Source organism: Pangasianodon hypophthalmus, chromosome 14 (genome assembly GCF_027358585.1).
Source record: "Pangasianodon hypophthalmus isolate fPanHyp1 chromosome 14, fPanHyp1.pri, whole genome shotgun sequence".
Classification (NCBI taxonomy): Eukaryota; Metazoa; Chordata; class Actinopteri; order Siluriformes; family Pangasiidae; genus Pangasianodon; species Pangasianodon hypophthalmus.
The window spans coordinates 2,099,108-2,117,484 of record NC_069723.1 but is presented as its reverse complement, the minus strand read 5'-3'; the positions used below and the strand labels follow the sequence as shown (position 1 = coordinate 2,117,484).

Below are 18,377 nucleotides of genomic sequence, written 5' to 3'. Positions count from 1 at the left end.
ATATATATATATATATATATACACTATTAAATATAATTGTCTGTGGGGAGTGTAGTGCTGAAAACCTCTATCACCTCTATCTCGAAAAACTCTATTTATTGTTTATTTGGTCTTCTTGTTGCGTCAGTCGCTACAGCTCTGTCCTTTGGCTCAGTTCGCACCCTGTGGCTCAGTTTAGCAGCTCACATGTTTGATTCACTTCCTGCAGTTGAGTTGATTCAGAGTTGAATCACTTTCTCACTGCGCTAGAGTTCACAAGGAAGCAGATCGAGACAACGTTGCTCAGACGGTTGTTTTGGTTCGCAACTGAGTATGATTGCTGTGTTCTCACCTGCCTGAAGAACCTCACCGAAGAGGAAAACACACTAACATGTAATAGACAAATTAAAGGAAAAACCAAAATGAAGTGTGTTAGTATTGTGTTTTACTATTTTCATCCTCATTAAACCATTCAGTGAGTCCTCGTACCATGTAGATGGGGCGGGGTCATCCTGGTAGAAACCACGCCCCTTAGGATAGACATGTCAGCAACATTAAAACAAATCCCCAGCGTAACAGCATAACACAGCCACCGCTCATCACTCGTCTGTGTCTGTCTGTCTGTCTGTCTGTCTGTCTGTGTCTGTACCTGTGAGGTCATCAGTAGGCCAGGATCCGAGTTCGCAGGCTCGGCACGTGTACTCGTCAAACACAAACTCGTTTTCCTTACAGGGGGTGCACGTCCAACAGCAGCTCACCTCGCCCTTACGGATCACCTGCAGAGACAGTGAGACAGAGAGAGAGCGATAGACAGAGAGTGTAGTGCAGAGAGAGAGAGAGAAAAGAAGACAGAGAGAAAGACTATTCTGGAGAGACAGTCATTACAAATACAGACACGAATAGGAGGAGCATTATTCAGTCTTTTAGAAGGCTTGCCAAAAAGGTTCACAGAATGAGACTATAGGGATAGATACAAGACAGACAGACAGACAGATAGATAGATAGATAGATAGATAGATAGATAGATAGATTGATTGATTCAGCAAATGCATGCATTTGCTTCAGTGTAACACTAAACAGACCAGGGTTCTCCCCGTGCTCCTGATTAATTAAGTAGCCCTGAAGCCAATTACAGGTTGAAGCTGGATTAAATGTAAAAAAAAAAAAAAAGAGAAAGAAAAGTTTTATCCAATTTGTCACCTCTGAAAGTGTTAAATGAGCTTAGCGAAGTGAATCACTGCAGGCCTGCTGGAACTCATCAGTCCATTTAATGTGTGATAAATCAAGGACAAACCTAAAGCTGACATTTTTGTAACCACTTAGAGAAATGTCATTAAGGCACACAGTGACATTTCACTAATTCTGTCAATGCGTTAAAGTCCGCTGGGAAAGAAAAGTCTAACCTCGCTCTCTCCCGTTCTTTCCAACAGCAGGATCCTTTCAGGATTTTTCTTAAACCCTGAGTAACATTTATTCATCTTACATCACCTGGATTCCTGCACATATCAGGTAAAGACTGAAAAAAAAGTAGCTGAATTACTAACGTGGGATTAGTAAAGTCAGCGTCAGTGAAGTAGCTCATAATGGGTGGGGCTAATTGGGGTGTGGTTAGTGAAGAGAGGTGTTAAATGGGGTTGAGTTTTTTTCTGGTGATTCTGGGGAGAATGAAAAGAACGAGCTGAGATGAAGGTGTTTAAACTGTGATATAAGTAAACAAAGAGAATATCATGGTTATAACAACACAGTGGAAAGTGCTCGAAAGTGTGTGTGTGTGTGTGTGTGTGTGTGTGTGTGTGTGTGTGTGTATGACACTGACCTTGATCTGTCCTTTATCGCAGGGCTCGCTGCAGACCGACTTAATGATGCTGTCTTTGTTCGGCCAGATTTCGTCATCGTCTATCTGCAGGCCGCTGATGTCCCAGCTGCCCACGTTAGTGTAGTCGTAGTAATCTTTCCCCATTTTCTTAAAGTTCATGATCACATAGCTACACCCACATACACACACACACACATGTTTATATAGCTTAACACACACATACATGCACATAAATCCTAACACACGCGAATGATAGATTGATTGATTGGTCACAGCACTTCTGTAGTGAGTCTAAGATGTCCTCAAATTGACAGTCTAACTGTCTGACTAACTGTCTGACTGACTGTCTGTCTCACTGTCTGATTGACTAATGACTGAATGACTCAGTGATTGAGTGACTGAATGACTAACTGACTGAGTGAATGACTGACTGTGTGAATGAATGACTGTCTCATTGAGTGACTGGGTGACTAAGTGACTGAACGAATGAGTGACTGAGTGACTGAATGACTAAGTGATTGACTGAATGACTGAGTGACTGAATGATTGAATGACCGAGTGACTGAATGACTAAGTGACTGAATGACTGACTGAGTGAATGACTGAATGACTGAATGAGTGACTAAGTGACTGAATGACTGAATGATTGAATGACCGAGTGACTGAATGACTGACTGAATGACTGAATGACTGAGTGAGTGACTGAATGACCGAATGACTGACTGAGTGACTGAATGACTGAATGACTGACTGAGTGACTGAACATTACTGTCTCATTGAGTGACTGAGTGACTAAGTGACTGACTGAATGACTGAGTGACTGAATGACTGACTGAATGACAGACTGAGTGACTGAATGACTGACTAAGTGACTGAACGACTGACTGAGTGACTGACTGATTAACTGACTGACTCACTGGATGTCTGCTTCAGTGACTGTCTGGCTGACAAACAGACTGACTGATTAACTGATTGACTCACTGGATGTCTGTCTCAGTGTCTGACCTACTAATTGTCTGAATGCTCCCTGTACCTTCCCGGCGAATCTCCATTCTCATCGAAGTAGATGTTCTCTCCATTGACACCTGTGAAGTTGGTCTTCATGAGAAACTCGAGCAGTTTGGAACCGTCGATTGGCCGCATGGCATCACAGAGTCCTGCCATACCAGGACAGAGAGCTCTCTGCATCTTATGAAGCCCATAGGCCATGCTGTAGATCGCGTTTATTACAAAACCCATCTTAGTGTCCTGAGCGTACTGCTGCCGCAATGAATCACGCTCTAGACGGGACAAAGACACAGAAGGAAAGACAGACGTCTGTGAGACAGGGAGTGAAGTATCTACCTCAGCTGAAATCACTGACTCTGTTCTGCTTTAGTAGCTCAGTGCTTGGATTGTATTCCATTCATTTTACATCTCACTTTGGAGAAAAATATTCAGTGTTCAGTATTCACAAAAAAAAAAAAAAAACATTTCCAGGTTATAAACTGATCAAAGGCTTTGCTGTTCATTTGATTTTCCTGACAAACTGGTGTTTAACACAGCCTTGAACACTGAATTAAATGTTACTGCTTTAGTAATTATATGCTCAGGTCTTTCCTTTGAGTCATTAGTCATGGATATTTTATTTGCACCCCATCAATCTTTCCCGAAGTACCTCATATATAGAAATCCAATTACAGCACCTGTCAAATCAGTGTCAAATCAGTAATTCGTTTTCATATATTTCTCTTTTTTTTGTTTTATCCTAATATAATGACAGAATTTCTTCCTGGCGCAGCTCTCCAGTGAAGATGGGTCAGTCTGTTGATTGCACCCCAGTGAGCATACCTGTCAATGTGACAACTGCGTTTGTCTTTCACAATACATACAGTATTTCACCTTTCAAATGTAGACACACAGTCCTCTGAAGGACCTTTAAGAGGATTCTGCTATCTTGTTAGCCAGCTGTCATTACCAGGGATGGTTATGAATCATCAGAAATCGTGTCACGTTAGCTTATGTTAGCTGTCTCTCTAGTGTTAGGAGTGAGGATTATGAAAAGAAAACAAATATTCTCTCCGAAACCAACCATGTCAAGGTAGCTTGTGATAGCTAGCTAGCAAACGAAATCGGTGAAAATATACAGTATATGGAGACATGAATGCCAATGACCTCTCATCTATGATCTCAATAACATTACCATAATTCCAGCTAGGGCTTTCAAAACACATTTATTCACAACAACTCTCGTTTCTATATACTTTAAAGATGTATATATGTTGTATCAGCCGTCCTCAAGATAGCAGGGTAGACTACTGCAGCTCAGTGTGTATGTGTATGTGTGTAAGTGTGTGTATGTGTATGTGTGTAAGTGTGTGTAGGGGGGATATTTGGCCTGAAATCTAATCACCTCAAAGTCCTGATACACTCTCCTCCCTCCAAACCTCATCCATTATATCCGAACAACCCTGGAGTTTAACCTCAGAATACCCCTCTCTCTCTCTCTCTCTCTCTCTCTCTCTCTCTTTCATTCTAACCAAAATTCAGTAATTCAGTGGCAGACACAAATTGTGTTTCATTCATATTCCCCTCTCCTTTTCTTATTGAAATGGAGCTATTTGAAACCATGCCGCTTTGATGTGATGTGTGAAGAGTGTGTGCTTCAGGTATGAATGGAGAGTTGAATAGAAAAGAATCAAAGGAGGAGAGAGAAAGTTAAGAAAGAAAGGAATATCATCGAAAGAGGGGCAATGAGGGCAGAGACAGGGGAGTTGGAGGAGAAGAATGACAGGTACTCTAAGTGTAATATACTGATTTTGGAGAAAAAAGAAGGACAGAATGAAGTATAAAAGAGCTTAATCTGGTGCTTTTGTAGTCGGATCTGGGGTGTGAGGAAAATGAGTAGAGAGATCTTTGACTTTAGGTGACCTAGACATGTCCTTGATTATTAATTGAGGTTTTTGGGGCAGGTATACAATTGTCAATCTAGTTTAAAGGATTTTGGCCAGACATGTTGTTGTACTGGGTCTGATCATTCTAATTATCAGCTGTTGAAACGCATTATTGGAAGGCATTTACGTTCATTTTGGGTTGTTAAAATGGATCTGAGCTGAGTGCAGCTTGAATGAGATGGGCTTGGGTCATTTCTCATTTACTGAAAAGGGTCTGGGTTAATTATAATTTATTGAAATAGGTTTGGGGATGGTTGTGAATGGTTTCAGCTGTTGAAATGGACTTTGTGCGTTATTTAAACCGGACTGGGTCGATTGTATATTACCAAAATGGACGTGAGTGAATGAGCTGTGTTTGCACCCATTGTGAGTTATTGTAAATGTTTTGGTCCCACTGCGATTTAAAGGAATTTGTGTTGGATTTGCATTATTATTTTGGGTTACTGAATTATCAAATCAAAACCAAAGGTTATCAGAAATTTGGATTATTGAACTGGGTTTAACCAACTGTGAGCTCCTAATATGAGTTTGGGTCAGTTCTATGTTAAATAAATGAGTTTGGCTATGTAACCGGGTTTGAGTTTGGTTTATTGAACTAATTTAGAGTTTGGGTTCTTGAACTGGGTTTGAGTTTGGTTTATTGAACTAGATTTGAGTTTGAACTAGATTTGAGTTTGGTTTATTGAACTAGTTTTGAGTTTGGGTTACTGAACTGGGTTTGAGTTTGGGCTCTTGAACTGGGTTTGAGTTTGGTTTATTGAACTGGGTTTGAGTTTGGTTTATTGAACTGGGTTTGAGTTTGGGTTACTGAACTGGGTTTGAGTTTGGGCTCTTGAACTGGGTTTGAGTTTGGTTTATTGAACTGGGTTTGAGTTTGGGTTACTGAACTGGGTTTGAGTTTGGTTTATTGAACTGGGTTTGAGTTTGGGCTCTTGAACTGGGTTTGAGTTTGGTTTATTGAACTGGCTTTAAGGTCGGTTTATTGAACTAGTTTTGAGTTTGGGCTACTGAAATGGGTTTGGTCAATCATGTATTATTGTCTGGGTGATTGGGTTTGGGTGAATCTGACTGGTTTGTGCCAAGCAGGTGCTTGTTAAATTTTAATAGAAAAGGTTTTTGCATTCAGTCAGATTGTATTGCAATATGCTTGGGTTAAGTTTCTTGAGTTGCATTTTGGTCATTTGTAGTTTATTGCAAAGTGGTTGGACAAAAGATGGGTTACTAAAAGTGGTTTAGAGCTAAGTGAGACCTGTGTTTGGGCCAGGTGTGTGATTATTGATAAGGGTTTTTAGTTTAAATAGGCCGAGGCAGTGATTATCATATGAAAAGCTCTCTCTTCCATTAACATGTAAACATATTCAGGAATAAATAGACAAATAAGTGAAGCTCTTTGCCAAGAGAAGTGATGCTTCTCATCCCCCACCTCCACCTTCCCATATCTTTCTGATTCTACTAGCATAACAAAGGCTCCACAGCTCTGGTGTGTACGCATACATGAGTGTGTGTGTGTGTGTGTTAGATAGATCATGTGCACAGTTGGTAATTGCTTGGACTATGAGAGGAAATCCCAGCTGTCAAGTTTACAACAATGTGAAAGAAAAATAGCTTGTGTGTGTGTGTGTGTGTGTGTGTGTGTGTACTCACTGCTACAGGTCCGGTTGTAGTTAGGGCTTTCCTGAGGATGACCCTTCAGTCTGCAGTGGAAGCGATGTTGCCAGAACTCGGGGAACCACGGATTGCGCAGATTGTTGTCAGGACGTAATTTTAAATAGTAATCGTCGAACCACTTCACGTCTGAGGATCGCAGTTTTATTGTGATCCCACCTGCTGCCTCACGCACGTATCCGTCAGTCACGTCATAACGGTCCGCCCATCCGTCACTGGGAGAAAAAAGGGGCGGAGACAAGAGACAATGAAAAAAAAAGCTTAAATGCTCAAAGCCAAAGTCATTTGGGGCGGAGTTTTCCTTTGTTGTTAGAGTTAGGTATAAGCATAGATATATTTAGCTACAGTAATAAAATCAGGAAGGACCTCACCAGGAGCGCTGCTGGTCGGAGTAATTGATTTATCGGCTGGTGCTGATGGAGTGCTTTTGTAGTTACAGGTTCAGTAATTGATTAAGCAAGAAATATATTGAGCAAGTGTTTCAGTGAGTCTTTTCTCCTCCTTTCACATACAACAATCTTTTGTCCTCCGTCTGATTCACATCCTCTATCTCTGTCTTTCTTCCTCTTTTTCTATTTATTCTCTTTACTTCTTATTTCTCCTTTTTTCTCTCACACATACACTCATTTTCCATATCCCTCCTCTCTTTGACATCTTGCACCTTAATTCCCATTGTTCCCAGCCAGTAATGCCTATGAACATGATCTAGTTGACACACACACACACACACACACACACACACACACACTCAAATCTGTAAATCAGTTCACAGTTGTATCACTTGGAATCTCTCTAAACGCCGTAGTCATGGATACAGCTGCAGCCAATCACACTCTAGTATACTCTCAGGGCACTCAACCACACACGTAGGGCAAAAGATGATGCCATCTGTACCCTACGTGTGTGTGTGTATGTGTGTGTGTGTGTGTGTGTGTGTGTGTGTGATCTCACACCTCATAAGACTTTTGACATTCCAAGGTGAGCAATTACAACGAAGGTGACCAATTAATGTGCAGCAACATGGCCTGATATGCAAATGAGCACCAGCAACTAAGTCTGTGTACGAGAGATAACATGCACACACACACACACACACACACACACACACACACACACATGCACACACGCACAGAGAGAGAGAGAGAGAGAGAGAGAGAGAGGGAGAGAGAGAATGGCTTGGAGAGGTTGTGCTCACAGATTTCATTACAAATGAAAATGATTATACAAATTATGCACATAGGGTTCATTCAGGAGAGCCACTCTGTGTGTGTGTGTGTGTGTGTGTGTGTGTGTGTGTGTACATAATACTACACTGACATCGCAGAGTTCTGATTGGACTGCCTGCAGCGATTCGACCTATTCTGAATCAACACAGATTTCTGAACATATTTTTCAGTGTGTGTTGCATTCCGCAAATGCAGCGTCGATAACTGACAGAGTGACACTACATGGAGTGTGTCTGTGAGTGTGTATGTGTATCTACGTGGTTGTCAAATTAGCTCCGTTTAATGAGCATACACACAGCTCGCTGCCAGCTGGCTTGGAGAAACACACACAAAAGTTTAGTTTGTCTGAGTTCTCAGGTCAACTGGTGTCCTAGTTCTCGAGTGGCCAGCCAAACCTTTTTCAGAACGTTGACTTTGATTTTCACTCACCCCAAACTCCTGTGGTCACCTGACCATAACCCTGATCTGGGAGGAGTCAAAACAAGAGACGTGTCCACCCTGCTCCACAAACCTCTGGACATCCAGGAGGAGACGTATCCATGCGTCTCTGATAAAAGCCTGGACACGCTGAGCGTTCAGATGAAGAAAGTGTGCATGAGACTTCCCTATTTCTTTAATTTCCTAATTCAGAGATGCTTCTTACGTCTAGGCGTTCCTACTCATCTTTCCAAGTTTTCTGATTTCCTAGTATCATAAGCTGTGTTCACACCATGTCGTACTTACCGTAATTACGAGATTCTGACTTGTAAAAAGCGTTCACGTCCTCGTAGAACTCGTAATTAAAACTTTTAAACTACGAATTTTCTGAGAGCTCCAACTTGTATCAACTGACCGCTGCAACGTCATGCGGAAACACTCAAAACGGCGGCGGCTTCAGCAGTAAAATGTAAGAAGTTATATCGTAATATTTCTGTGTAATAATTCTGATGCGTTTTCTGTGTTCTTTAATATTTAGCAATATTTATTTAGCATAAAAATGTGATTTAATGTTGCAATTATATATTCTGCAGTTGTCGACATCATCATCTTACACGGATTCATTTTGGTGTATAGAAACATATAATTCTGAGTCCGAGGACGTGAACAGCTCTGAGTAGAACGTCCAGGTTGTCATCTAGTAATTATGGTAATTCCGACAAGGGGTGAATGCAGCGATCCCTAGTTTCCTAGGTCCTGGGTTCCCTAATTTCCAGGTTGCCTGGGTTTATGGTTTTCTAATACTCTACTCTCTTATTCTACTGAATATTCCTATTTACTAATGCCCATGTTTGCAGGTTTCTAGTTATGTGGTATCCTAGTTCCCGAGTTTCCAGGTTGCCTGGTTTTCTGGTTCTTTGGTTTCATATTTTCCCGGTCTCATAGTAGCACTAATTTTCCAGATCTCAGGTTTCCACGTTCCTTAGTTTTCCAGATCTCTAATTTTCTAGTTCTCTTATTTTTGTGTTTGCTAGTTTTCTATTTTTCTTGTTCTTTGGTTTCCTACTTCAATGCTTCTAGCTTTGTTCTGCTAGTTTACCCTTTTTCCATTTTTTTTTCAAGTATTCTAGTTTCCTTGTTAATTAGTTTCCAAATTCCAAATTCCTAGTTTGTTCTTGTTCATGGGTTTCCTGGTTTTCTTAGTTATCTGGTTTTCTACTTCCCTAGTTGCCAGGTTGCTTTGCTTTTTTTTTTTCTTTTTTTTTTTTGGTTCTCTACTTCACTGTTCTCTGACTTTTTTTTTGGTTTCCTAGTTCACTTCTTGCCTGAATCTCTGCTTTCCTGGCTTCTGGTTTTCTGGGTCTCTGGTTTCATAGTTGTTTGGTTTCCTAACAGTCCAGTTTCCTTGAGTTCATATCCCCTGGGTTTCCAGATATCTATTATTATTATTATTTTTTTTTTTATTTTTTTTTTTTTTGTAGTTCTCTGGTTTGTTAATCTCCGGTTTCATAGTTCTGTTTTCTAGATCTCTAGATTTTCTTTTTCTTTGCTTCTAGTGTCTAGTCCTTGTCCCGCTAGTTTCCAAGTTTTTTTTTTTAGCATTATTATGGCTGTTTTGCTAGTTATACAGTTTCCAAGTATTCTGGTTTCCTTGTTAACTGGTTTAAATTCCATAGTTTCCTATTTTGGTCTTGTTTCTGGGTTATCCGGTTTTCTAGTTTCCAGCTTACTTTACTTTTTGGGGTTTTTGGGGGTTTTTTTTTATCCAATTTTACTGGTTTCCTACTTCTTTTGTTGCCTGAGTCCTGCTTTCCTGGTTTCTGGATTGCTGTTTTTTTTGTGTGTTTTTGCTATTTTTCAAGACCTCTGGTTTTCTTGTTCTTTGGTTTCCTAGTTGTCTCTTTTCCTTTTTCCTTGTTTCTAGCTTCTAGTCCTAAACCTCATAGTTTACCAGTTTCCCATGCTTTCAAGTTTCCTAATCTTTAATCTTTGAGTATGCATTTGTCTGCTGTGGAGCTGATAATAAACTGACGTAGCAGTTATATCACTGCGCCAGTGTTGTCATGCGTTCGTATACAGTGTGTATTTGGAGATGTCTGGTGTATGCGTACACATATTATGACGGTTATTGTGAATTGTAAATGCTGTATCACACTGTCCTGCTGAAGGTAAATATGGGAAAGATTATTGGAATTTGTTAAATTGTGAAGAGAATTAATTGCCCATCTGAATGAATCATCTCTTATGGTGCGGCATTTCGGGCAGATCTGTCTGTAAAAGGATTCTCTGATTCACTGTCTCACTCTCTGTCGCTGTCTATCGTTTATTTTTAGACCAGTTATTCTCTCTCACTCACTCTGTCATTCTCTGTCCATTTCGGTCTCTCTCCTTCATTCTGTGTCCGTGTCTCATTCACTCTCTCTATCTCTCAAGCAACGATCCTTCTCTGCTCATTTTACTAAGCTGACTTAAGATTTCAGGTTTCTCCGTTACAACTTCAGAAGACCACTCAGGTGTGTGTGTTCAGTTCAGTTCATCTTGACAAGGCTGGAGTACTGAAACCAGGTGTCCTCCTGCGCACCATCAGACTCCTGAAACTGATTCAGAATCTCCTGCAGTTCTTCCTCATCACTCCATTGCTCTGCACCCTGTTGCATTCAAGCTACAAGCAACGCCTGACTCGACCTACCTCTTCACCAACCACTTAACCGAGCACTTAACTAGTTATACTAGTTCTTCTGTAACTAGCTTTTAGCTTGATGGCACACTTAGACCCTGACCTATCCGTACAAGCATGAGGAAAAATCTCGATAAGAGCATCTGCTAAACGCTGTAAATCTGCTCTGTCCATATATCACTCTCTCTCTCTATCTCTCTCTCTCTCTGTGTCTCGTTCTCTCTGTAAAGGAAGATCATTAATCACTTAACTGTCATGCTTTAATCACCTTTAGCCAAGTGTAAAACACACACACACACACACACACACACACCAAACACAAAGTGACCTCTGAATTATGACTGTCCTTTTAATGAAGCCAAGCTTTCACACACATAAATCTCTCTCTTTCTCTCTCTGTCTATCTCTCTTTCTTTCTCACCATCTCCGTCAAAAAAAAGTCTGTTTCCGTGGAGACAAGAGGCGATTGATCATCACGGCGATGGATCTGTCACTGTTTGTTTAGACTCAGTTTGAAAAAAAAAAAAAAGACAGACAGAAGTGTAAATATGAACAACTGACTTACTGGTGAAAAAGAGAGAAAGATACAAATCTATCTATCTATCTATCTATCTGTCAATGAAGAGGGGGCGGGGTCTCAAGCAGGTGTGTCAGTTCATCCAGATGTCTCATCCATCACACTTCTGCGGTTGCCTTGTCGCCACGGCAACACTGACAAACTGCACCATGTCTCACACACGCCCCCTAAAACTCACAGTCATTACTCTCTCAAACACACACACACACACACACAGAATTATTCCTCATGGGCTAAAGCCAAAATGAGTGAGAGTCTCCTCATTTCTTCTCTCTCTCTCTCTATCTCTCTCTCTCTATGTGTCTCTGTGTCTCTTCATCTGTCTCTCATTCACCAGCTCACACAGCTGTGTGGGCAAACTGCAATTATCTTTGGTCTTCAAAAAGCTCTGTGTGTATTTGAGAGAACATCTGCGGGTTCCTTCACACACACACACACACACACACACACACACACACACACACACACAAACCTTAGAAAAGCATTTATTATGCTCCCAGCTGACGTCCAACATGTAACCGCCATACTGGAATTTCTATGTGTGTGTGTGTGTGTGTGTGTGTGTGTGTGATTGATGCTGTTAGTCTTTGACAGGCATAGCCTTTGATTGACGTTAGACTTAAATAAATGATTCACTCTTAGTTTCTGAATGTCTCACTCTCAGGCTTGGGTTTATCACTGTCTCACCCTCTCTGACATGCTGTCTCTCTCTCTCTCTCTCTCTCTCTCTCTCAATCTCTCAATCTCTCTCTCTCTCAATCTCTCACTCTCTCTCTCTGAGGAGACAAGATGAGGTAGACCTTGGCAATATGATCTGGGCAGAAATCATTTAGGAAATGTCATATCAGAGAGTCTCACACACACACACACACACACACACACACACACACCAGGTCTAAGTCGATTACAGTGTGTACCAGACAGCGAGAGGGTCAGTGGAATTTAAATGCTATACACATCATGGCTCTTCTGTCCTTTCACACACACACACACACACACACACACACACACACTTTTTTACACCACACATTTGCGCTTGTTTTCTCACTCAAAATCCTCTAAAGTTTTAAAAATGTAAACAAGGAATAGCAATAAATGAACTGAGAAATGTATTTACAGTTAACATTATGAGGTGTCTAGGAGTCTTTTATCTACAGGCTTTACTCTGCCTTTAATAAAGCGCTCGTTTAGGGTCTGAGAGCGAGCAGTTAATAAGATCCACAAAGATTTATCTCTCTATATTTTCTTCGGTCTGGGGAAATAATAATAATTACACTGTGACGAAGCACAAGAAACTTCAGGTGTTCGAAAGCTTACTGTAGCTAATGCTATCACCAAAATTACACTTACAGTTGTTTTACATGCTGTACTAACTTTTACTAACTCCACGTAGCTGGTATTCGTTGACCTTGAGACCCATCTGTACTCCTATATTCATCAGAAATATGAGTTTTGATGACAACTATAAAGCACTGGATAAGTGCTACGTGCTGCAAATGTGAATCTGTAATATGATGCAATTTGCCGTAATTTTGTTCACAAACGTAGGTTAATTGTTTGCCTCGTAGCTATCGTTTTTTTGGGGGTTTTTTTTACATTTATTTTCATGTATTGTGTTTCATAAGGTGTTATGTGTTTAGAAATGAGCTTACGTAGCCTGCTTATAAGGCTAACATTCTAGCTGCATAGTTAGCATAAGTTCTTTAGTTACTTCTTTATATAGACTTAGTCGCTTTCAGGAGGGCAAGAAGAGCAAGAAGCCTCAGGTTGGGACGCGTGAGAGCACGCAAGAAAAGTGACGTTTGAACACCAAAGCAGGGAGAGAGCAAGAAACGTTATTTATAAGATAAATCTTATCAATGTCACATTTCATACACGATCTGCTGTAATATAAGTTTATTTTATCTACAGTTAGTAAACTACATATTGGTATGTTGGTTAATGTTAGTTAGCTTAGCAGGCAATGTTAGTTAACTGGCTAAGAATAGCTAGATTAGCTAGCAGTCGGTTAGCTAAGTAATGCTAGCTAATGTCAGCAGGTGTTGCACGTGTGAACACTTCAGTTGTGCGAGCACTGAGCACTGTGACATGTTTGCGTCCTTCCCCCAGCGTCTACACTTCGCTCAAGAATTAAGTTAATCAAAGTAAAAAGTGATTGAAAGTTTGACGGCCTAAAGTGAAAAAAGTCATTTGTGATCTTTATTTTTATTAGTATTTGTGTTTAAATAAAAAGTAAAACAAAAAAAAAACGTATCAACACCACGTCAGTGCTGACAGGAACACAGTTTATATCTTTGGAATACAACACTCCGGAAGTTGTGTGTGTCCAACATTAACTTCCTGTTTATTCACCTTCATGTGGATGTAGAGACTGTGATCTGTGTGTGTGTGTGTGTGTGTGTGTGTGTGTGTTCTCTTTATAGCTCTACAGCCACTGACAACATGCATTTACAGAGGGTTTACTGTCCCTCATTAGAGCCTCACTACACACACACACACACTGACGCACACACTGACACACACCTCAGGCAGATGGTAATTACAGTAGTGACACTGTGTGTTTCCTCCTGCTGTTATAGCACACACACACACACACACATACACGCACATGTCACAGACGTCTACAACACAAGACACCTGGAGCACAAATACACACCTCCATCTCACAAGCTACAAATAGATACAAACTCATGCTCAGAGGACACACACACACACACACCTCTAAGACTTTTCAGGTAGCTCTATGTGTGTAAGTACGCGTGTGAGTGTGTGAGTGTGTGTGGTGGAGTAGGGTGGGGGGTGTTTGTGTCAGCAGCAGGTCCCTTGTTTTCTTTCTGCCCTTCTCTCACTTTTACTCTCTCTCTGCTGTGTAGGGATCCAGTGCTGTTGCCACGGTAACAGGCAGCAGAAGGGGTACTGGCTTTGCATTCCATCTCTCTCTCTCTCTCTCTCTCTCTCACTACCTCCTTCTCTCTGTGTCTCTTTCCATCGCTAATAAGAAGGGGAAAGAAGGAAAAAAGGATGACCAAGAAGTCAGGGCACAGAGGATAAAAGAAAGAGCAAGAAAGATAGAGAACGAGAGAAAGGAAGAACACTATAGCACCAGAAGAGCAAAACCTCAGCAGAATTACAGAACTACAACACAGAGTTCCATCGATATTAACATCAATATTACAGCAAAACTGCAGTGATGTTACACTAATACTGCATCAAATTTACATCACAGCAAAACTACAGCAAAATTACAACATACCAATACTACTACAGCAAAACTACATCACAGCAAGACTACAGCAAAACTACAGCAAAACTACAACATATCAATACTACTACAGCAAATCTACTGTGATATTACAATAATACTAATACTACAGCAATACAACATCACACCAAGACTACAGCAAAACTACATCACAGCAAGACTACAGCAAGACTACAACATACCAATACTACAGCAAATCTACATCACAGCAAGACTACTACAGCAAATCTACTGTGATATTACAATAATACTAATACTACAGCAATACGTCACAGCAAGACTACAGCAAAACTGCAACATATCAGTACTACTACAGCAAACCTACATCACAACAAGACTACAGCAAAACTACAACATACCAATACTACTACAGCAAATCTACTGTGATATTACAATAATACTAATACTACAGCAATACAACATCACAGCAGGACTACAGCAAAACTACAACATATCAGTACTACTACAGCAAAACTACATCACAGCAAGACTACAGCAAAATTACAACATATCAATACTACTACAGCAAAACTACATCACAGCAAGACTACAGCAAAACTACAATATATCAATACTACTACAGCAAACCTACATCACAACAAGACTACAGCAAAACTACAACATACCAATACTACTACAGCAAATCTACTGTGATATTACAATAATACTAATACTACAGCAATACAACATCACAGCAGGACTACAGCAAAACTACAACATATCAGTACTACTACAGCAAAACTACATCACAGCAAGACTACAGCAAAATTACAACATATCAATACTACTACAGCAAAACTACATCACAGCAAGACTACAGCAAAACTACAATATATCAATACTACTACAGCAAAACTACATCACAGCAAAACTACAGCAAAACTACAACATATCAATACTACTACAGCAAAACTACAATATATCAATACTACTACAGCAATATTATATCACAGCAAGAGTACAGCAAAACTACACCATATCGATACTACTATAGCAAAACTACAGTGGTATTACACTAATAGTACAGCAAAACTACATCACAGCAAGACTACAGCAAAACCAAAATAATACTAATACTACAATAAAACCAGCACGCCAATACCAATACTACTACAGCAAATCTACAGTGATATTATGTTAATACAACAGCAAAACTACAACATAACTTCAATAGTACAGAAAGATTACAGTGATATTACATTAACACTAATGCGATGCTACAACATAAAATGAATACTACACCAAAACTACAGTAATATTACACTAATAATGTAGCAAAAAAGCATACCCATACTACTATAGCAACATTATCAAGATATTACAGTAATACTACAGCATAACTACAATATGTCAATACTACAACAGGAAAACTACATCACAGCAAGACTACAGCAAAACTACAGTGATATTACACTAATGCTACAGCAAAACTACATCACAGCAAAACCAGCACTCCAATGCCAATACTACTACATCAAAACTACAGTGGTATATGCTAATACCACAGCAAAACTACAACATAACATCAGAAAGATTACAGTGATATTACACTAATGTTACAGCAAAACTACATCACAGCAAGACTACAGCAAAACTACAGTAATATTACACTAATATACAGCAAAACTAATGCATACCCATACTAATATAGCAACATTACCATGATATTACACTAATACTACAGCAAAACTACAACATCTCGATACTATAGCAAACTTACAGATATATTACGCTAATGCTAAAGCAAAACCAGAGTAATACTACACTAACGCTACAGCAAAACTACAATATAACGTTGATATTACAGCAAATGTGCAGTAATATTACACTAAAGCTAAATCACTGCAGTTATACAAATGCTACAGCAGAACTACAGTAACACTGATACGTTACTATTACACAATATTACACCACAGTAGTATTACACTAATACTACAGCAAAACTACATCATAACAACATAATAATACTACAGTAATAGTACAAAAATACTATGGAAAAACTACATTATAACATTAATATTTCAGCAAGGCTACCATAATATTACATTAATGTTACTGTTAAAGTACACTAACACTACAGCAAAACTTCAGTAATATTATATTAATAATTAATATGCTTCAGACAAACTACAATATAAACACTACAAAACTAGAGTAGTTTTACATTTACATTAATGCTACAGCAAAAGTATAGTAAGATTACACAAATACTACACCACGACTACACTAATACTTATTAATAATGATATTAACGATGAAGTAATAATAATTCAGCAAAACTACAGTAATGTTAAACTAAATACTACATCAGAACTACAATGTTCCATCACTACTACAGATAAACTACAATATAAACACTACAACAAAACTACATGGCACACTCAATATACTGAACGAGCACACACACACACACACACACACACACAGAGTAAATAAAGACACTTTTGTGAATGCAGCAGCAAATGCCCTGGGACAATATTTGTAATAACTCAGAGTGTGTGTGTGTGTGTGTGTGTGATACCATAAGATACAGAAGCAGTATGTGACTGTGGTTTTGTCTCTGTACATTCATTCATTGGTTGATGATGAACAAATTAAATCAGATTAGATTCACACACACACACACACACACACACACACACACACACACAGAGAGAGCTTTTCTCTCTCACTCTCTCACTCTCTCTATCTCTCTCTGTATTGATATGGATTGTGTGAAATACTAAAAAAGCATTTTAGTCACAGAATAAATATGGAACAGAGGAATAAAGAGGGAAATAAAACAGGGGAAGATGTGGTGAGAAATGGGGACACTATAATATTCCCCTAAGATCATGGTAGTTGTCGTTTCCATGGCGACCTGGGCACTGACACAGCATCACTTCTTTTTTTTTTTTTTTTTTTTTTTTTTTTTAACTGATATTAGTTCTACTTGGATGTTCTGAATATGCTACTAATTTCAAATTGTAATTGAATAAAATACAAACAAATACACAGTCCCTTGTTAAGTAAACCCCAGTATTTATTTTTAGCACCGATGGCAGGTGCTATTCAGTAATATTGCACTAATACTACAGCAAAACTACAGTAAATATCGCACTAAAACTACAGTAAAACTACAGTAATATCACTTCAATACTACGGTAATATTACACTACTATTACAGTAAATATTGCACTAAAACTACGGTAAAACTACAGTAAATATCGCACTAAAACTACAGTAAAACTACAGTAAATGTCACACTAATACTACAGTAAAACTACAGTAATATCACATCAATACTACAGTAATATTACGCTACTATTACAGTAAATATCACACTAAAACTACAGTAAATATCACACTAAAACTACAGTAAAACTACAGTAATATCACATCAATACTACAGTAATATTACACTACTATTACAGTAAATATCACACTAATACTACAGTAAAACTACAGTAATATCACATCAATACTACAGTAATATTACGCTACTATTTCAGTAAATATCACACTAAAACTACAGTAAATATCACACTAAAACTACAGTAAAACTACAGTAAATATCACACTAAAACTACAGTAAATATCACACTAAAACTACAGTAAAACTACAGTAAATATCACACTAAAACTACAGTAAAACTACAGTAATATCACATCAATACTACGGTAATATTACGCTACTATTACAGTAAATATCACACTAAAACTACAGTAAATATCACACTAAAACTACAGTAAAACTACAGTAAATATCACACTAAAACTACAGTAAAACTACAGTAAATATCACACTAAAACTACAGTAAAACTAAAGTAATATCACATCAATAC

General features: G+C 38.9%; 1 protein-coding gene across 1 annotated transcript in view; it reads right to left on the bottom strand.

Moving 5' to 3' along the window:
• The window catches only part of grm5b (glutamate receptor, metabotropic 5b), a 49,672-nt gene that overhangs the window by 14,010 nt on the left and 17,285 nt on the right, over window positions 1-18,377 (bottom strand). The window contains exons 4-7 of the mRNA XM_034310819.2: window positions 6,373-6,608; window positions 2,829-3,075; window positions 1,796-1,964; window positions 629-755 (exon numbers count right to left, since the gene is read on the bottom strand). Of these exons, the coding sequence (XP_034166710.2) occupies window positions 629-755; window positions 1,796-1,964; window positions 2,829-3,075; window positions 6,373-6,608 (779 nt within the window). The remainder of the gene's footprint in view (window positions 1-628; window positions 756-1,795; window positions 1,965-2,828; window positions 3,076-6,372; window positions 6,609-18,377) is intronic.